General features: G+C 43.7%; 1 protein-coding gene across 1 annotated transcript in view; it reads left to right on the top strand.

Annotated features, from left to right (window-relative positions):
• LOC128700794 (nephrin-like) overlaps positions 1-22,485 on the top strand; it is a 127,390-nt gene extending 104,905 nt beyond the window's left edge. Inside the window, exons 10-15 of the mRNA XM_053794252.2 lie at positions 3,576-3,705; positions 9,356-9,708; positions 10,563-10,763; positions 18,057-18,187; positions 19,089-20,994; positions 21,581-22,485. Coding sequence (XP_053650227.2) covers positions 3,576-3,705; positions 9,356-9,708; positions 10,563-10,763; positions 18,057-18,110 — 738 coding nt within the window. The 3' untranslated portion in view covers positions 18,111-18,187; positions 19,089-20,994; positions 21,581-22,485. The remainder of the gene's footprint in view (positions 1-3,575; positions 3,706-9,355; positions 9,709-10,562; positions 10,764-18,056; positions 18,188-19,088; positions 20,995-21,580) is intronic.
• The last annotated feature ends 536 nt before the right edge of the window (positions 22,486-23,021 follow it).

The following is a 23,021-nucleotide window of genomic DNA, read 5'->3' on the forward strand; positions in this document are numbered from 1 at the left end:
GATTTAATAAACGCTGCAGGGGGCCTACTGGCCCACACTTGCTCGTTAACTATATATAAACACTACAGGAGGCCTACTGGCCCACGATAACTCAATAAGTATACTGCACAAACACCGTAGGCCTACTGGCCTACAGTAACAGACCACGTATCAATCAGCTTACTAACGTAGTGTTAGTCTAAATGGAAAAATAATTTGCGGACACACAATTTCAGGTTAATGCTAAATAACTCACCAGTCAGATGTAAAACTCTATTGTCAAGCCTATAATAGGAATAACAATTTATCAACTAAATTGAAAACGGTGTACAGACAGTCTCAATAAATCAGCAACTGTATCAGCAGATGTATATACGTCACACCTTTCAACGGAATAACGACCTTTAACGGTCGTCAAAAGGACATCGAGTAAAAATTTTAGGTCATAGACTAAACTGCTAAGTTGCGCTGAGTATTATAATGATAAAATATTTTCATACTAAGATTACGAACTATGTATTAGACAATAAAAATGTCAGGCTTACCAGAAGTCAAGCTTGAAACGTGCTGTGCGTGCTTAATAAGCTGCGATTCCGCTATATTTCACCGAAGTACAGAATTGCAAGGGAGTAATTCTTTGGAATTACTCCGATGTATATAGTGGCGTGTATCTCACCGCGAGGCCTGGTCATGGACCTGACCGCGGGGGCGTTGACCCCCGGATCACCCTCCAGGTATACTACAGATATACCCCCTCGCACGGATAAACAAAGCACTGCCTTCCTGGTCAGTAGTTACTGTGTGTTAATTCTGTTGAACTCCAGTCGCTAGCGATTTCCTAATTTGACTAAGGTAAACGATAGCGCGGCTTTTGTATCTTTTCCATCACCTATTTTACGAGGAATACTTTTTTTTACGAGAACTTTATATTCAAGTGGAGACAATTTATATACCAGATGCCTTTATCGTTTTATTATTAAACTGAAGTCATCATAATTCTTAAATAAAAAAAATACGTAATTTTTGTCTTACGAAACTACAAGACAAAATTCCAAAAACTAATTTTGTATTTGCTACGAGAGGTACAGGGACACTTTCCCATGCATAAGACTGAAAATAATAATAAAAGAAATGTGTAATAATACCTTGACTGTAACACTTCCCGACTTCTCCATTTAGAAATTTAAGAAGACGTTTCGGTCCGTCGAAGATAATTAAGTCACGGGTCTAAAGTTTCCTCTCTGAAGTGAGGATTAGTTGTGAAACTCAGTAGCTTGTAAAAGAGGAGAATTTGTGAGCTTATTACGATGTTTCTGTCTCTAGTGGCAAGAGATGCGACGTTTTAAGCCAGATTGTGGACACCACCAAAGCCAGTCTGTGGACACCACCAGAGCCAGTCTGTGGGCACCACCTGGGCCAGTCCGTGGACACCTCCAGAGTCCGTGGGCACCACCAGAGGTAGTCTGTGGATACCACCTGGGCCAGTCTGTGGACACCAACAGAGCCAGTGTGTGGACACCACCATAACCAGTCTGTGGACACCACAAGACGTGGTCCTTGGACACCACCAGAGGTAGTGTGTGTACACCACCAGAAGTGATCTGTGGACACCACCAGAGCCAGTCTGTGGACACAGCCAGAGTCAGTCTGTGGACACCACCGGAGGTCGTCCGTGGACACCACCGGAGGTGGCCGTGGACACCACCAGAGGTGGTCCGTGGTGAGATGCACGCTATCTTCGCCAGGTATTGTCCTCTCTTGCAGTCAGAGAATTGTGTTCAGGACTCAGCAGGGCAAACTAACCAACAGGAAGCCCTTTATCCACTCGCTGTGTACATCATCAACTGATATATGGTTGCTGAGGGAAGCTGCTTCTGTCTTCCACTTAATCGAATTTTTGGTTATGTCTTCTCAAGCGGAGGATCAGTTGTGGTGCCACACACTTCGTGGTGAGTTTGATGTAAGTCGGTACGTCGTTCACTGTCTCCTGCAGGCAGCTTTATTGAGTCACCTGAATGACGTTTTGGAGATTGTGAGGAGCATATGTGCTGGAGCAGCCAGAGGCTTCTTCAGTCTAATTATTTGATTCCTCTTCCATTGCTTTTTGGTCCAAAGAACAGTGGAAGAGGAGGAGGAATTTGAGGTAAATCAGCCCCCTCAGTCTGGAGTTGATATATTCAGTCCAAGTTTGATGGAGTGAACACATCAGCTCCAGGCTGAGGGACTGACTACCTCAAACTCCTCCTCTTTATTTTCCACCGTTCTTCTTCGTAACGAGCTGAAGAAACCACTGGTTGGCGAAACGTTTCCTCAGTTGAGATTCCTAAATGTTGCATAAGTGTCTCATTCTTCATCTGATCACATACTTAGTGTTGTACTCACCCCGAGGTCTTGAGTTACCACTGTCCCGACCAAACTCTGCATTCCTTATCCCTATTATTTAAACCATACATTTACTGACACTGAAATCGTTAAAACATGCCCTCAGGTGCTTAAAAATTATAGCGAAGGGACAAAATAACTTAATTTTCGAGAGAATGTAAATTAAACAGCTTAAAGCTGAACTTAGCGACTACGTTTCCGGGGTTTTGTTTACAGTGAGGTAATTTGATTTCCCCCGTACGTGTGTTTTTGGACCAGCGTATTGCTGTGGTCAGCGCCTCTCTACCTTCACCTGAGGCAACCTACGCTCCTCGCTATATTTTTCAAGTATATTTACATTGTAACACTCCATTATTTCAACTTGTGGAAAATATCTTTCTTGATTTTTTTAATGTATAATTTTACAGATACTGATGATGGCGAATGATCAACGAAATATTAAACTTTAATACACTGATTATAATTTAATAATAAAGAAACATAATGAAATATATTTTTTTCGTTAGGTTCAGAAAGATTTTTGCGATATTACTGCATGCACAAATTTTAGCTTGCCTTATTCGGCAAGAAGAGCATTACTATTTAAGCCAAAATCGCAAGTTTTAACTATTTGGCACGATATATATATATATATATATATATATATATATATATATATATATATATATATATATATATATATATATATATATTTATATATATATATATATATATATATATATATATATATATATATATATATATATATATATATATATATATATATATATATATATATATAAAGGCACAAATATATATTGTGTGTGTGATAACTTGTGTCTGGACTGCCATGCCAGACATACAATTACATGTGAAATGTATCAAATGTTCGAATATACACACATACAATAATCTCAAATATACGAATATACATACATATGCACGAGAGATGGAAATATACAATCAAAATAGAAGGGGTCTGGATATACATATGTATGACGGATATTTGAATACTGGATGTGTTGTTTGTGTTGCTTGTGCTCTGACAGAGAGGGATTCAGTGCTCAGAGGAAGACCAGATGGAATTATAACACCCACCCGCAGGTGGGCCTAAACACCAGCTGGTGGTACCATATCCGCTCACGGGTGAAGGGGGACACCAGCTGGTAATAAAATATTCGCTCTCAGGTGGTGAAATGAGAATAGAGCTAATATCTTGGCACTGTGGTCCACAGGTAGAGGGGTTAAGGATGGAAAGTAAGTACCAGCTGATCATCACTGCCGTCAACGATAAGGGTACCAGCAGTGCCACCCATCTCACCGTCAGTAGCATTGGCACTAACGGCTCTGTCTACCAGCTGCATGGTAAGTGTCTGGTTACTAAATAGTCAAACGACAGTTCGTATCCCTTGTAAAACAGAATTTAATGACTATTTCTCTTCACGCTAAAGAGCTTAATCACCTTGTTTCTCACACTAAACTAGGAACATAGGTGTTGCAACTTAAATACAGTATTTTTCGGCATATAAGGCGCGCCTTTTTTCCCGCAAAAAAGTCTTGGAATATCACCCTGCGCCTTTTATGCTCAAGGTCAGGGTCAAAGATAGGCTCTGTGTTACGCTTTAGCGTAAAGTAAGAAGGTAATTAATCCTTGAATATTATTACTGATTTACCGTTATGATACTTCTATCGTGCGTCTTATATGCCCGAAAATACGGTATGTTAGATACTGAAGATAAAGAAACATTTAATAGAACAAGCCTTTCCTGGGACAACGTTTTGCTCTGTGTTGAACCTGTCAAGTGCGACGGTTTAGTTTACCTGGAGAGAGAGAGTTCCGGGGGTCAACGCCCCCGCGGCCCGGTCTGTGACCAGGCCTCATGGTGGAGCCAGCATTAGCAGCCTGATCAACCAGGCTGCTACTGCTGGCTAGTGGTGACAGTCGCGATTCTTATCATCCAAGTCAAGGAATCAAATCCCTGATACTGAAAAAAATGAATATAAATCTGTGCAAAGTTTTTACACGTTGTGAGCTAATAAAGTTCTATTTAAAGCGGAAAGTTGTTTTAGTACAGACTTGTTCTGTTGATGTTTCGTGTTCAGTGATGTCGGTAGTGAGACCCAGACCCAGTGTGAGAGTGGTGTATGCTGGGGTATTGTCACGGTGGGCATGATACAACTAGCTGTGGGGTGCGCTGTGCATGATACAACTAGCTGTGGGATGCGCTGTGCATGATACAACTAGCTGTGGGGTGCGCTGTGCATGATACAACTAGCTGTGGGGTGCACTGTGTATGATACAACTAGCTGTGGGGTGCACTGTGTATGATACAACTAGCTGTGGGGTGCACTGTGCATGATACAACTAGCTGTGGGGTGCACTGTGCATGATACAACTAGCTGTGGGGTGCACTGTGCATGATACAACTAGCTGTGGGGTGCGCTGTGCATGATACAACTAGCTGTGGGGTGCGCTGTGCATGATACAACTAGCTGTGGGGTGCGCTGTGTATGATACAACTAGCTGTGGGGTGCACTGTGCATGATACAACTAGCTGTGGGGTGCACTGTGTATGATACAACTAGCTGTGGGGTGCACTGTGCATGATACAACTAACTGTGGGGTGCACTGTGCATGATACAACTAGCTGTGGGGTGCACTGTGTATGATACAACTAGCTGTGGGGTGCACTGTGTATGATACAACTAGCTGTGGGGTGCACTGTGTATGATACAACTAGCTGTGGGGTGCACTGTGCATGATACAACTAGCTGTGGGGTGCACTGTGCATGATACAACTAGCTGTGGGGTGCACTGTGCATGATACAACTAGCTGTGGGGTGCACTGTGTATGATACAACTAGCTGTGGGGTGCACTGTGCATGATACAACTAGCTGTGGGGTGCACTGTGCATGATACAACTAGCTGTGGGGTGCACTGTGTATGATACAACTAGCTGTGGGGTGCACTGTGTATGAAACAACTAGCTGTGGGGTGCACTGTGTATGATACAACTAGCTGTGGGGTGCGCTGTGCATGATACAACTAGCTGTGGGGTGCACTGTGTATGATACAACTAGCTGTGGGGTGCACTGTGTATGATACAACTAGCTGTGGGGTGCACTGTGTATGATACAACTAGCTGTGGGGTGCGCTGTGCATGATGCAACTAGCTGTGGGGTGCGCTGTGCATGATACAACTAGCTGTGGGATGCGCTGTGCATGATACAACTAGCTGTGGGATGCGCTGTGCATGATACAACTAGCTGTGGGATGCGCTGTGCATGATACAACCAGCTGTGGGGTGCGCTGTGCATGATACAACTAGCTGTGGGGTGCACTGTGTATGATACAACTAGCTGTGGGGTGCGCTGTGCATGATACAACTAGCTGTGGATGCGCTGTGCATGATACAACTAGCTGTGGGGTGCGCTGTGCATGATACAACTAGCTGTGGGGTGCGCTGTGCATGATACAACTAGCTGTGGGGTGCGCTGTGCATGATACAACTAGCTGTGGTTGCGCTGTGCATGATACAACTAGCTGTGGGGTGCACTGTGCATGATACAACTAGCTGTGGGGTGCACTGTGCATGATACAACTAGCTGTGGGGTGCGCTGTGCATGATACAACTAGCTGTGGGGTGCGCTGTGCATGATACAACTAGCTGTGGGGTGCACTGTGCATGATACAACTAGCTGTGGGGTGCGCTGTGCATGATACAACTAGCTGTGGGGTGCGCTGTGCATGATACAACTAGCTGTGGGGTGCACTGTGCATGATACAACTAGCTGTGGGGTGCGCTGTGCATGATACAACTAGCTGTGGGGTGCGCTGTGCATGATACAACCAGCTGTGGGGTGCGCTGTGCATGATACAACTAGCTGTGGATGCGCTGTGCATGATACAACTTGCTGTGGGATGCGCTGTGCATGATACAACTTGCTGTGGGATGCGCTGTGCATGATACAACTAGCTGTGGGGTGCGCTGTGCATGATACAACTAGCTGTGGGGTGCGCTGTGCATGATACAACTAGCTGTGGGGTGCGCTGTGCACGATACAACCAGCTGTGGGGTGCGCTGTGCATGATACAACCAGCTGTGGGGTGTGCAGTGCATGATACAACCAGCTGTGGGGTGCGCTGTGCATGATACAACCAGCTGTGGGGTGTGCAGTGCATGATACAACTAGCTGTGGGGTGCGCTGTGCATGATACAACTAGCTGTGGTGTGCGCTGTGCATGATACAACCAGCTGTGAAGTGTGCAGTGCATGATACAACTGGCTGTGGGGTGCTCTGCGCATGATACAACTAGCTGTGGGGTGCGCAGTGCATGATACAACTAGCTGTGGGATGCGCAGTGCATGATACAACTGGCTGTGGGGTGCGCAGTGCATGACACAACTGGCTGTGGGGTGCGCTGTGCATGATACAACTAGCTGTGGGGTGCGCTGTGCATGATAGATCTAGCTGTGGGGTGTGCAGTGCATGATACAACTAGCTGTGGGGTGCGCTGTGCATGATACAACTGGCTGTGGGGTGCGCTGTGCATGATACAACTGGCTGTGGGGTGCGCTGTGCATGATACAACTAGCTGTGGGGTGTGCAGTGCATGATACAACTAGCTGTGGGGTGTGCAGTGCATGATACAACCAGCTGTGGGGTGTGCAGTGCATGATACAACTAGCTGTGGGGTGCGCTGTGCATGATACAACTAGCTGTGGGGTGTGCAGTGCATGATACAACTAGCTGTGGGGTGTGCAGTGCATGATACAACTAGTTGTGGGGTGTGCAGTGCATGATACAACTAGCTGTGGGGTGTGCAGTGTATGTTACAACTAGCTGTGGGGTGCACTGTGTATGATACAACCAGCTGTGGGGTGCGCTGTGCATGATACAACTAGCTGTGGGGTGCGCTGTGCATGATACAACTAGCTGTGGGGTGCGCTATGCATGATACAACTAGCTGTGGGATGCGCTGTGCATGATACAACTAGCTGTGGGGTGCGCTGTGCATGATACAACCAGCTGTGGGGTGCGCTGTGCATGATACAACCAGCTGTGGGGTGCGCTGTGCATGATACAACCAGCTGTGAAGTGTGCAGTGCATGATACAACTGGCTGTGGGGTGCGCTGCGCATGATACTACTAGCTGTGGGGTGCAGAGTGCATGATACAACTAGCTGTGGGGTGTGCAGTGCATGATACAACCAGCTATGGGGTGTGTAGTGCATGATACAACTAGCTGTGGGGTGTGCAGTGCATGATACAACCAGCTGTGGGGTGTGCAGTGCATGATACAACTAGATGTGGGGTGTGCAGGGCATGATACAAGTAGCTGTGGGGTGTGCAGTGCATGATACAACCAGCTGTGGGGTGTGCAGTGCATGATACAACTAGTTGTGGGGTGTGCAGTGCATGATACAACTAGCTATGGGGTGTGCAGTGCATGATACAACTATCTGTGGGGTGCGCAGTGCATGATACAACTAGCTGTGGGGTGTGCAGTGCATGTTGCAACTAGCTGAGGAATGTGCAGTGCATGATACAACTAGCTGTGGGGTGTGCAGTGCATGATACAACTAGCTATGGGGTGTGCAGTGCATGATACAACTAGCTGTGGGGTGCGCAGTGCATGTACAACTAGCTGTGGGGTGTGCAGTGCATGATACAACCAGCTGTGGGGTGTGCAGTGCATGATACAACTAGCTGTGGGGTGTGCAGTGCATGATACAACCAGCTGTGGGGTGTGCAGTGCATGATACAACCAGCTGTGGGGTATGCAGTGCATGATACAACCAGCTGTGGGGTGTGCAGTGCATGATACAACCAGCTGTGGGGTGTGCAGTGCATGATACAACCAGCTGTGGGGTGTGCAGTGCATGATACAACCAGCTGTGGGGTGTGCAGTGCATGATACAACCAGCTGTGGGGTGTGCAGTGCATGATACAACCAGCTGTGGGGTATGCAGTGCATGATACAACCAGCTGTGGGGTGTGCAGTGCATGATACAACCAGCTGTGGGGTGTGCAGTGCATGATACAACCAGCTGTGGGGTGTGCAGTGCATGATACAACCAGCTGTGGGGTGTGCAGTGCATGATACAACCAGCTGTGGGGTATGCAGTGCATGATACAACCAGCTGTGGGGTGTGCAGTGCATGATACAACCAGCTGTGGGGTGCGCTGTGCATGATACAACTAGCTGTGGGGTGTGCAGTGCATGATACAACTAGCTGTGGGGTATGCAGTGCATGATACAACTAGCTGTGGGGTATGCAGTGCATGATACAACCAGCTGTGGGGTATGCAGTGCATGATACAACCAGCTGTGGGGTGTGCAGTGCATGATACAACTAGCTGTGGGGTGTGCAGTGCATGATACAACTAGCTGTGGGGTGTGCAGTGCATGATACAACTAGCTGTGGGGTGTGCAGTGCATGATACAACTAGCTGTGGGGTGCGCAGTGCATGATACAACTAGCTGTGGGGTGCGCAGTGCATGATACAACTAGCTGTGGGGTGTGCAGTGCATGATACAACTAGCTGTGGGGTGCGCAGTGCATGATACAACTAGCTGTGGGGTGTGCAGTGCATGATACAACTAGCTGTGGGGTGTGCAGTGCATGATACAACTAGCTGTGGGGTGTGCAGTGCATGATACAACTAGCTGTGGGGTGTGCAGTGCATGATACAACTAGCTGTGGGGTGCGCACTGCTGTCTTACAACAACTGCCACAATATTTCATGACAGGGGACAGAAAAATTAGTATCCCATTATGATCGATGATTGTATTATTAAGTAAGCTTAATATTTATGATGAAATTGCCATCTTTGGTGGGTGTGCGGCGCTCGCCTAGCACACCCTGGATGGTTTAGTTCTTATGATACATTATTATAGAGGTTAATATTGAAAATTAAGGTAAAAACTCCCACGGGTTTAAGACATTACGGCCACGGACATATAAATGAGTATTGACAAAAAATAATGGTTTTTGTTGGCCACACAGACGGCCCTCTGGAGGCAGAGGTCCGAGACGGGGGCAAAAATGGTGTGGGCAGCGAAGGAGTAGCAGCAGTGGGTGATGGAGGCGGGGCCTTCCTGGAGGCGCTGGCACTTCCTTCCTTCATCATGGGCGTGCTAGGCGTGGGCTCAGGCCTGGTGTTGCTGGTGATCCTCCTGCTGCTCTTCATTACTTTCCGCAGAAACAGAGCGCCTCAGCCTCGTCCACTGGCTGACACGCTCCACCACATCAGCACCACGGAGAACCTGGGAGGGAGCAGCAATTCACCCAGGCGAAGTCACAGCTCACCAGTACTAACACCAGAACACCACACTACCTGCCTTGAGAGAGATGTAACGGTGAGCACCAGAGTACTGGTAGACACAGTCAACATCAAGCTTCTATTATACACGACCGTTCATTCTATGTAGACCATTATTGTAATAAAGTTGGTAGAATTACCGACAATATGTAAAGTAAAAGGACACAAGTGCAACTAATGTGACATTTATTGTGGCAACGTTTCGCTTGATAAAGCTCCTGGAGAGCGAAACGTTGCCACAATAAATGTCACATTAGTTGCACTTGTGTCCTTTTACTAGACCATTATTATTACTAGTAGAAGCGTTATAATTATTTTTACTTATGACTGGCTGTATGACCAGTATTTATACCTAAATAATGTATATTAGAGCTGATTTCCTCTAGTTTGTTTATTTCAATATACAGTACACTACTGAATAAACATTTAAAAATATACCAGAAATGTTATAAATGGAGCAAAGGCAACATTAAAACAATATCTAAGATGCTTGACACACACCCACTACCATTATAACATACTCCTCACTTAGCGACGAATTCACTTAAAGACGTGATCTTAGCAACGTAACTCCGTCATTGATTGAGGAGAGACTGTATTATTAAATTATAAATGTGTAAGGAGTGACAGAATCTGAAAAATTTATTTGTATTCTATGAGATACAAAATAACTTCTTAATTCGAGAAAAGGAAAATCCAATGGAAAACACTGATGTTTTCAGAGATTACGATAGTTATAATTTTGGGTTCCCTAGCTCGCTATTCACGGAACAGAAACTCTACTGTGGTAGCCTGACTCACCCCTCACTCTAGACTGAACTTTGCCAAGTCATAGACAGAGTAACGCGACAGACAGCACCTAACCCCTGACCTCGGCTTCACCACTCACAGGAAGAGTCGGAGAGTGATGCAGACCCCGACATCATTCCCCTTCAGGAGACCTGCAGGTGCTGTGAGGTGGAGATGGTGCCAACATCTACCGTCCTGCCTTCGGTGCCAGCAGTTACCGTGCTACCCTCGGTGCCAGCAGCTACCGTGCTGCCCTCAGATCGCTACACGTACGCCCACGTGCCTGCCCTCCTTCCACCCTCTGTGAGTGTTCTACAGTGTATATTTTACACCTAAAATCAATTTTGTTATTGCGATACTACGCACAAGTTCTAAGACAGACAGGGCCATTAGACTGCACGAACCTCGGTATCTATTCTTTATTAAAAAATATACATCTAAGATACTGTAGATTATTATTATTATTATTATTATTATTATTATTATTATTATTATTATTATTATTATTATTATTATTATTATTATTATTATTATTATTTTTATTGATTATTATTTTTATTTATTATTATTATTATTATTATTATTATTATTATTATTATTATTATTATTATTATTATTATTATTTTTATTTATTATTATTTTTATTAATTATTATTATTATTATTATTATTATTATTTTTATTTTTATTAATTATTATTATTATTATTATTATTATTTATTATTATTTTTATTTATTATTATTATTATTATTATTATTATTATTATTATTATTATTATTATTATTATTATTATTTTTATTATTATTATTATTATTATTATTATTTATTTATTTATTTATTATTATTATTATTATTATTATTATTATTATATTTACAAAACTCACTAAGCTCGTATGGGTACTATTAACGTAGTTTATAATCCTGGCGACGTTTTGGACTATCCTAGAACGTCAAGTCACAAAGAGGAGAAGAAAAAAGCCGGAAATCAAGTCAGGGCAGCGGTAAGAGAGAAGACAGCCAAGGTGTTGCTCAGACACCCGTCTATTGAAAATGACAGCACTTGACAGTGTAGTGGGAGAGGCAAGGACATGAGACACTAAGCCTGAGACAGAATCATCCTAGTGTTTCCACTCTCTGTCCTTCTAACTCTTCAATCTCCTCCAGTCCGTTTTTGTCGATCTTTAAGAACATTGCTCCATCCATCAAGTTTAAGGCTGAATGGGAATCTTACTTCCCATCTCATTTCCTAGATTTTCATGTCCACCGCTCTGTGACTGACTCTTCATTTTTTTTACCCCAGTCTCTCCATTCCGCAATTTCCTTCCTTTTGCGGTTTATTCTTTCGTCTTGGCAATCCTCCTACTTTCATATACTCTGCCTAGTCTCGTGTCAATGGTTTTGTCTCGCTCTAAAATTCATTTTATTTGTCCATCGAGAATACCTGCCAATTTACCTTCATTGTTGTTTTAATTTGTCGAACCTTAGTAATATATTTCCACTTCTTCATATTATATGTTTTATTAATCCGAGTATTACACTTTGTATTAGTTTAATTCACATTTCTGCTCCCACCAGTTTCTCAAGCGTTAACTCTATTTCTTGTTCCTCAAGCGTCTACTCCATTTCCTGTTCTTCTCACTCTCTTCTGTACCGGTGGAACGGATGTTGTTTTATTGACAGATCTGAAAACTAAAATAAGTGTTCAAAGTGCTGTCACTACCAACAGCCTCGACCTGTGCAGGAGGAAGGGTAAACAAATAAGGATAGTCGCATGCTGGTATAGATCCCGCGTTGTTTTGGTGTGCATCACCTGGCAGATGGACAAGTGTTCCTTCTTTGACGTAGGCGTCCACACAGCATTTTAGGAGACTATGCTTACCGTCTTGTTGCGTCAGTTCTGGTATGCAACATTGCTAGTATGAATCTTAACACCGGTCAGTTCTGGTATGCAACGTTGCTAGTATGAATCTTAGCACCGTTCAGTTCTGGTATGCAACATTGCTAGTATGAATCTTAACACCGGTCAGTTCTGGTATGCAACATTGCTAGTATGAATCTTAGCACCGGTCAGTTCTGGTATGCAACGTTGCTAGTATGAATCTTAACACCGGTCAGTTCTGGTATGCAACATTGCTAGTATGAATCTTAAAACAGGCTTTTCGTTGATTCGTGCCTTTTCAAGCACACTTTTCTCAAGATTAATGGGCCGAACACATCGTTTCCAAGGTTCAGGGACTGATTAACTCATTCTTTCCCTGACCTTTCACCGTTATTCTCTGTATCGGATTGAAGAAGCCTAATAATAATAATAATAATAATAATAATAATAATAATAATAATAATAATAATAATAATAATAATAATAATAATAATAATAATAATAATAATTATTATTATTATTATTATTATTATTATTATTATTATTATTATTATTATTATCATTATTATTTTTATTATTTCCACAAGTACATGTACAAGGTACACTGGCCTAGCAGACATCAATGACATACTACTATTCTAAAGAGTGATGAGACGGCAGATTACAAATTTCATGGAGCAGCACAACCAGCATAACCCGAGCCAGCATGGTTTTAGAGCAGGACGATCATGTCTGTCACAGCTGCTGAACCATTATGACAGAATTACGGAGGCCTTGGAAGACGACCTGAACGCAGATGTGATTTACACAGATTTTGCAAAAGCGTTTGACAAATGTGATTATGGAGTGATAGCGCACAAAATGAGGGCTATGGGGAAGGTAGGAAGATGAATTTTCGGGTTCCTAACACACAGAACACAAAAAGTACTAGCGGGCAGAGCAAGATCCAGCATCAGCGAGGTCAAAAGCTCAGTGCCCCAAGGCACTGTCCTGGCACCTCTGCTGTTTCTCATCCTCATAGCAGACATAGATAAAAACACTCGTCACACTTTGGTATCATCATTTGCAGATGACACTAAAATAAGCATGAAAGTCAGTACGGTAGAGGACACTGAAAAATTCCAGGAAGACATAAACAGGGTTTTCCAGTGGGCAGTGGAGAACAACATGACTTTCAATGGTGATAAGTTCCAGCTGCTTAGGTATGAAAAGAATGAAGAACTCAAAAGGAACACTATATGCAAAACTCAAGAAGGTCACCAAATAGAACGAAAGGAACACGTAAAAGACCTGGGAATAATTATGTCAGCAGACCTTTCTTTTAATGACCATAACAAGACAAAGATCACGACAGCCAGGAAGATGACGGGGTGAGTATTGAGAACTTTCAAAACAAGGGAAATAATGCCGATGGTGACACTTCAAATCGCTAGTGCCTCTTCATTTAGAATATTGCTCAGTACTGACGGCCCTGTTATAAGCAGGATAAATATCAGAGCTGGAACAAATACAGAGATCGTTTACGGCTCACATTGAGCCAGTAAAGCACTTAAATTACTGGGAGCTCCTTCAAATCTTGAACATGTACTCAATGATCGGAGAAGTGGCAGATGCAGTTTAATATAGACAAATGCAAAGTTCTAAATGTTGGACAGTTAAATAACCATGCCACATATAAACTAAATAATGTAGATCTTAATACTCCTGATTGCGAAAAGGATTTGGGAGTTCTGGTTAGCAGTAATCTAAAACCAAGACAACAGTGCATTAATGTTCGCAATAAAGCTAACAGAATTCTTGGCTTCATATCTAGAAGTATAAATAATAGAAGTCCTCAGGTTGTTCTTCAACTCTATATATCCTTGGTTAGGCCTCATTTAGACTATACTGCTCAGTTCTGGTCACCGTATTACAGAATGGATATCTTGGTGCAGACCTGAAATCAACTTCGACAACCTCTACTAGTGAGAACGGCTGGATTTGAGAGGGACCTGACCTAACAACATCTGCGTTCTACTAGTGACCTACGTCTCACCTCCTGGCGCTATATAAGGCTCCATCCTGTCACTTCAACTCCCACAAGATGATGGTAGACAAGGCTGAGGAGGAGATGTGCCAGTGCTGTCAGCACGTTGTCCATCGGCCCCTAGCACACTATCTTCTAGAGTGCGAAGCTACTGAGACACTCCGCAGGCAACTAGGGGTGATATTCCCTCCCGAAGAGGACCCAGAGATGACTGCGGCCACACTAGTGTACCAAGGGGTCAACGAACCAGACAAGCTGTTACCTGTAATAATGACATATCCTCCTCCTCCTCGCTAGTGTCCATAGTTACATATGGTGTCGCTTATGAGATGCACCAGTTGAACTGACCAGAGGGGCGCTTGAGCGGCATGCGTCGCATCATTGTGGAAACCTTTCTCCATCGGGAGCCAGAGATGGGTCATCGCAAGATTGGGACCCGTGCCAGGACTATGGTCTTGGCGAACATTATACATACATACTTCAACTCCATATTGTTTCAGACTATGGAACAATGCTCTTCTCCAGTCTGAGGGACTGACCACCTCAAAACTTTAAGGGTGATGGACTGATTACATCGTCTTCAAGTCTCTTCTGCTTCTATCAACTTTTCTGCACTCGACTGAAGAAGCCTACTGTGTAGGCGAAACGTTTGAAATAAAGATACCTAACTGTTGCATATGTGTCTTACCTAACAACAGAATGGACATAAATGCTCTGGAAAACGTATAGAGGGGGATGACAAAGATGATCCTATGTATCAGAAATCTTCCATATGAAGAGGGCCCTGAATCTGCACTCTTTCGAAAGGCGTAGAATTAGGGGGGATATGATCGAGGTGTATAAATGGAAAACAGGAATAAATAAAGGGGATGTAAATATCGTGCTGAAAATTTCCAGCCAAGACAGGACTCGCAGCAATGATTTCAAGTTGGAAAAAATCAGATTCAGGAAGGATATAGGAAAGCACTGGTTTGGTAATAGAGTCGTGGATGAGTGGAACAAACTCCCGAGTACAGTTATTGAGGCTAAAACGTTGTGTAGTTTTAAAAATAGGTTAGATAAATACATGAGTGGGTGTGGGTGGGTGTGAGTTGGACCTGACTAGCTTGTGCTGCTGGGTCTGGTGCCGTGCTCCTTCCTTGAGTGGAAATATAATCACATATGCAGTATAATGTGATCCTTTATTGACAACGTTTCGCCCACACAGTGGGCTTTTTCAAGTCACAAACAGATCTGTAGATGAATGGTTCAAAGAACTACCTGGGGTGGAAGGTACGCGAGTATTTTCTCCATCGCTATCCCACATAAGAACATAGGAATGGAAGAACACTGCAGAAGGTCTGCTCACAAACTTACCCAATCTCCCTTCCAAGCTACCCAAGATTTTAGACACTATAACCCCACTCGGTACATCATCAGATGCAGCATTCTCCACCTGACCTCAACATTCTGAACCTGACTATAAATACTCGCGTACCTTCCACCCCCGGTAGATCTGTTTGTGACTTGAAAAAGCCCACTGTGTGGGCGAAACGTTGTCAATAAAGGATAACATTATACTGCATATGTGTTTATATTTCCATTGTGTCGGTATTTTATACCATTTACTTCCATCTTCCTTGAGTGGAGGTGACCAGACTGGGTGGGTCATTGGGCTAACCCGGGAAGGGTGGGTCATTGGACTAATCCGGGGGGGGGGAATGGACCTACTCCGCATGGGTCATTAGGCCTGTTGCAGTGTTCCTTCTTTCTTATGTTCTTATGTTCTTATGATAAATTATACCTGGAAAGTACTCGAGGTCCTGGTCCCAAATCTGCACACTTCCATAACATACTGAAGTGAGAGATATGGGAGGGAGTGTAAAATAAACCCAGTGAGGAGCAGGAGTGCGGTGGGGACAATAAGAGAACACTGTATCAACATCCGGGGTCCCAGATTATTCAACATCTTACCAGAAGATATCAGAAACACGGCTGGAACAAGTGTAGAAGCCTTCAAGAAGAAACTGGACAAGTATCTTCGCCAGCAAATATCTTCCCACCAGCAATAAGGGGCATTACGGGAAGACCCCTGGTTGTCTTCAAGAGGGAGCTGGACAGATACCTAAAGTCGGTGCCGGATCAGCCGGGCTGTGGTTCGTACGTTGGATTGCGTGCGGCCAGCAGTAACAGCCTCGTTGATCAGGCCCTGATCCACCAGGAGGCCTGGTCGTGGACCGGGCCACGGGGGCGTTGATCCCCGGAATGCCCTCCAGGTAGACTCCAGGTAGGTGCCAGATCAACCAGGCTGTGATAGATATGTGGTTTCAGCAGGCCTCCAGCAGCAACAGCTTGGTTGACCAGGCAAGCACCAGACGAGCCTGGCCCATGGCCGGGCTCCGAGAGTAGCGAAACTCTCGAAACTCTTCAAAGGTATATGAAAGGTATATAGAAAGCCCCTTCTCATACAGAGCATTTTGGGCAAATTGGATCAATTTAGTCCCGTGATGCGACCCACACCAGGCGGCGACTAACACCTGACTTTGGAACTGAACTTCTCCAGGCTGAGGGACTGACAACCTCAAATTCTACGACTTTAAGGGTGATGGACTGATTACATCGTCTTCACATCTCTACTGTTCCTGCCTACTTTCTGTATTCGACTGAAGAAGCCTACTGTGTAGGCGAAACGTTTCGGAATAAAGTTGTCTAACTGTTGCATATGTGTCTTACCTAACAACACCCAGGTACCCATTTTATACTGATGAGTTAAACATTAAAATGGTATAAAATACCGACAGGTTGTTAGGTAAGACACATATGCAACAGTTAGGTATCTTCGTCTTCAAGTATCTTCTGCTTCTATCAACTTTTCTGTACTTGACTGAAGAAGCCTACTGTGTAGGCGAAACGTTTCATAATAAAGATACCTAACTGTTGCATATGTGTCTTACCTAACACACTGATGAGTTAACATGGATAGCAGGTGTCTTATGCAAACACGTCCTAATATTTTCCAGCCGTACCAGGGATTCCAACTCCGGATCTCAGCGTACGAACTGACTGCCCTAGCGATCGAGCTTAACTTTCTGGCTTTTTACATGATAATCATCCAGAACGGATCGAAATATTGTCTCGTTTACACTTCTAATTTGAAGGAGAGGTGACAGAAAATAGCGTACTGCTGCCACAGTAGTTTATAAAAGGCACTACAGACGACGTATCGACATGTTAAGATCTTCATCAAATCATTTTAAAGATTCCCAGGGATTGAAACGTCTTCCCGCTGATGGTTTCTTTTGCAAAGTTTCTCATGAAGGCGAGTTATAACTTGCTCCAACCACTGTTCTGTGGCCCTATTTTTTATTAAATAACATAATAAGGCACAATACCGTGACTGGAACGATACACAAATAACCCGAACATAAAAGAGAGAAGCTTACGATGACGTTTCGGTCCGACTTGGATCATTTACAAAGTCACACTGGTCTAAGTCGGACCAAAACGTCGTCGTAAGCTTCTCTCTTTTATGTGCGGGTTATTTGTGTATTGTTTATCAGGTTTATTTATTAGGTCTAAGAAGTTAGGCGAACGATTGAATTATTCAACGTCATTTTTTAATGCTGTCATCGTGTGTGCTGGGACGACAAACTACGATTTAAAACATATTTTTGTTTGTACTAACTTGTTTCTTTTCCCCCGTGATGCTGAGGGTCGTCATGGTGGGTGTCACCACCACCACCATCACCATCTCCCCCAGGTGTGAGGCGGGACACCTGGGGGAGGGTCTTAGCCAGACCCTGCACCACACCAGGCCACCTGCCCTCACAACACACAGCTCAGGTGAGGTGTTGGTGAGGTCAGATTGAGAGGTTGGTAAGGTGAGAGGGAGAGGTTGGTGAAGTAAAAGTAAGAGAGAGGGAGGGGGTTAATAAGGTGAGAATAAGAGAGAGAGGGAGGGGGGTTATTAAGGTGAGAGTAAGAGAGAGGGAGGGGGTTATTAAGGTGAGAGTAAGAGAGAGGGAGGGGGTTATTAAGGTGAGAGTAAGAGCGAGGGAGGGGGTTATTAAGGTTCGAGTAAGAGCGAGGGAGGGGGTTATTAAGGCGAGAGTAAGAGAGAGGGAGGGGGCTAATAAGGTAAGAGTAAGAGAGAGGGAGGAGGTTAATAAGGTGAGAGTAAGAGAGAGGGAGGGGGCTGATAAGGTAAGAGTAAGAGAGAGGGAGGGGGTTAATAAGGTAAGAGTAAGAGAGAGTGAGGCTTAAGGTAAGAGTAAGAGAGAAGAGAGAGTAAGGAGGGAGGGGGTTAATAAGGTGAGAGTAAGAGAGAGTGAGGGGGTTAATAAGGTGAGAGTAAGAGAGAGGGAGGGGGGCTAATAAGGTGAGAGTAAGAGAGAGGGAAGGGGTTAATAAGGTGAGAGTAAGAGAGAGGGAGGGGGGTTAATAAGGAGAGAGTAAGAGATGAGAAAGGTTGGTGGAGTTAAAAGTTGGTAATGGTAAGCTTTCCTGTTGGTGATTTTCCTGTTGCAACTCTTAAAATAAAAATGATAAAACTCCTTTCGTAATATGTTAAATAGTGACAAGTGCTATCAGATCACTTCCACACAAGCAGTAAGTGCCTTGTAACTTTCTCCAGCCATATAGAATTTACATCTCATGACATAAAAGTTTATTTTAACATTTCTGTAACTTAACATATCGTCTCTGCCAGTCTTGAGAATATTCTAATTCATTGTAATTCTAATAGGTCGATCATCGTGGGATTCCCCATAACTCAAGCTGGTAATACTTTGACGACAACGATAAGGAATATTGCTGTAACAGGAAGACGAGGAAGAAGACACCAGTCGGAACTCAGAATATTGTTATAGCTCCCTGTAACAGGGAGCTATATCAGGGAGCTGTAACAAGGACCTGTAACAGGGAGCTGTAACAAGGAACTGTAACAGGGACCTGTAACAGGGAGCCGTAACAGGGAGGTTACAAGCTAATTACAAGAGTTTTAACGAAAATCGTCCAGGCTGACTAGAGGTCATCGTGAGAACCTCCAGTGAAGCTGGAGGTCACACTGAGTGAGAACCTTCAAGCCAAGTACAAGTTATCGTGAGAACCTCCAAGTCACATCAATCTCCAGGACAGTTTTTGAGAGACAGAGAGCTTGGAGGTCGATTACTGGGTCTAGCAAAAGAAAACTTAGATGTCAACTATGGAAACCTGTGCAAGAAACTGGAGGTCGACTGTAGGGACTATTGCGAGAAAACTTGGAGGTCGAATACAGCGTCTTGTATTAAGAAATAAAGGTCGATACAGGGTCATGTCCAAGATAAATTGGAGGTCGACTACTGGGTCTTGTGAAAGAGAACTTGGAGGTCGACTACTGAGTCTTGTTAAAGAGAACTTGGAGGTCACCTACTGGGTCTTGTGAGAGAGAACCTAGAGGTCGACTACTGGGTCTTGTGAGAGATTACCTAGAGGTCGACTACTGGGTCTTGTGAGAGAGAACCTAGAGGTCGACTACTGGGTCTTGAGAGAGAGAACCTAGAGGTCGACTACTGGGTCTTGTGAAAGAGAACTTGGAGGTCGACTACTGGGTCTTGTGAGAGAGAACTTGGAGGTCGAATACTGGGTCTTGTGAGGGAGAGAACTTGGAGGTCGACTACTGGGTCTTGTGAGAGAGAACTTGGAGGTCGACTACTGGGTCTTGTGAGAGAGAACTTGGAGGTCGACTACTGGGTCTTGTGAGAGAATTTAGAGGTGGACTACGGGATCCAGAGTGAGAAAGCTTGAGGTCGGCTACAGGGTTGAGTGTGACTGGAGGTCTACTACAGGGTCGAGAGTGATTGAAGGTTGACTATAGGGTCGAGTGTGGTTGGAGGTTGACTATAGAACTATAGGTCGATTACAGGGTCGAGTATTTAACTATAGGTCGATTACAGGGTCGAGTATAACAGGAGGTCGACCACAGGCTTGATCGACTGTTCTACTGGAGGACACCTACAGGGTCGAGTGTTTGAATGGAGGTCGACTACAGGGTTGAGTGTGACAGTAAGTCAGCTACAGGATCGAGTATTTTACTTGAGGTCGACTACAGGGTCGAGGGTGACAAGAGGTCGACTACAGAGTCGAGTGCTTGACTGGAGGTCGACTACAGGGTCACGTGTTTTACTGAGGGCCGGTTACAGGATCGAGTGTTTTACCGGAGGTCGACTACAGGGCCGAGTGTTTTACCGGAGATCGACTACAGGGTCGAGTGTGAGAGTAGGTCAACTACAGGGTCGAGTATTTTACTTGAGGTTGACTACAAGTTCGAGTGTTTTACTAAATGTCGACTACAGGGTCGAGCGTGACTGGAGGTCGACTACAAGGTCAAGTGTTTTACTGGAGGTAGACTACGGGGAAGAGTGTAACAGTAGGTTTAACACAGGGTCGAGTGTTTTACTGAAGGTCGACTACAGAGTCGAGTGTTTTACTAAAGGTCGACTACATGATCAAGTGTTTTACTGGAGGTAGACTACAAGGTCCAGTGTGACTGGAAGTCGACTACAAGATCGAGTGTGACTAGAGGTCGACTACGGGGTCGAGTGTGACTGGAGGTCGACTACGGGGTCGAGTGTGACTGGAGGTCGACTACAGCCTCCACAACATAGACACAGGTAAACAATATACTCTCGTTCCAGTTTTCGCATATTTTTTTATTTCCTTTTGAAGACCTAGACCCGTATGGGCTGGTAAACGGATCCTCTGTTTACCAGCCGGCAGGACCGAGCGTTTGCCAGCTGTTACGCTGACCCACACGGGTTTACTCCTTTATTTTCTAAATGTGACGTAATGCGTACATAGATACACAGAACAATGCAATGTAAACAGTGCTAAGAAAAAATGTAAATCGTTTACGATTTACATTGCTAAATCGTTTACGATTTACACTGATTTATTTTGGTTCCTCCAAAACACGAATATCTATTCATTTAACAAATCTTCAACGGGTAATAACGTTTAAATATTGCGCAACAACAGTTAACGGTAGTTAAATACGCATCACAACACATAGCAACAGTTAAAAGGGACAGATAACGAAAATGAGTCCCCCATACGTTAAGAGGTCAAACACACACACACACACACACACACACACACACACACACACACACACACACACACACACACACACACACACACACACACACACACCACCTGTCACTTTTGTTAGCATGCGATATACTTGCTTTTCCATTTCAGTAAGCAACTGAAGTCAGCAGCGGAGCCTGTCAAGATCAGAGTCAGCAGCCTGGGAGTTCAACCAACCAATGAAGTCAGTATGCAGTTAATTCCTCCATCAGTAGAGTCAGCAATTAGTTCCAGCATCAGTGAAGTCAGCAGTGAGGTCCTGCCTGGGTGGACTGAGGGAGATAAACTTAAGACACGTCTTCACTGAAGTGTGTGGCTGATGGACCTCGCACGACACAGAGGTCGTTCATTACATCAGGGGTCGTTCATACCACGATAAGAGGTCGTTCATTACACGATGGGTCGATCATACCACGATAGAAGGTCGTTCATTATACGTTGGGTCGTTCATACCACGATAAGAGGTCGTTCATTACACGAGGGATCGTCCACCAAAGGGTGGGAAGTTATCACACGAGAGGTGGTTCACACCACAAGGGAGAGGTCGTCCATCACATGGAGGTCGTTCATCACATAAGGAGTCATTCATACCACAAGGGAGAGGTCGTTCTTCACACGAGGTCATCCATCACACGAGAAGTCGTTCATACCACAAAGGAGAGGTCGTTCATCACTCGAGGGATCGTTTATACCACAAGGAAGAGGTCGTCCATCATACGAGAGATCTTTCATACCACAGGCGAGAGGTCGTTCGTCTTGACTCAAGGAATTGTTCCTACCTTCACTGGACCAGCCCTAAACACCTACCATTCTCCAGGTGGTGCATGATGCCTCCGGGTTTAGCGCTGTATTTAGTGCATAAATTTCCAGACGACTTCCTATCATTCACAATGAAGTGCAAAACCCATGTGGAGGTAAAGGAGGGCCACTAATCACAGGGAGTTGTATAGGCTCGATTCTCCGTTTCCGAAATCTCAATCTCAAGTCAGCACCAGAAGGTCTACAGATCTCAAGAAGGGAAGCAAATTTATATATATATATATATATATATATATATATATATATATATATATATATATATATATATATATATATATATATATAAGAAATCCAAATATTCTTCCTTGAAGCCTTTTTATCCACTTCTCCGAGGCTATGGGTCCCACAATTTACACCAGAGGTGGACCCCATTTATATATATATATATATATATATATATATATATATATATATATATATATATATATATATATATATATATATATATATATATATATATATGTATATGTATATATATATATATATATATATATATATATATATATATATATATATATGTATATATATATATATATATATATATATATATATATATACATTTCTTTTTTCATTTTATTTTATTTTGTGTGCTGCTGAAAAATGTTTAATAATTCTAATTTTTAATATATATTTTTAGTGTTGGCAAATAAAAAAAAAATGGAAACTTATTCACTGCAGCTTCCATTTTTTGTATTATTATTATTTTTTGTGCAGCGCTAAACTCGTGTGGCTT

This window comes from Cherax quadricarinatus, chromosome 56 (genome assembly GCF_038502225.1).
Source record: "Cherax quadricarinatus isolate ZL_2023a chromosome 56, ASM3850222v1, whole genome shotgun sequence".
Classification (NCBI taxonomy): domain Eukaryota; kingdom Metazoa; phylum Arthropoda; class Malacostraca; order Decapoda; family Parastacidae; genus Cherax; species Cherax quadricarinatus.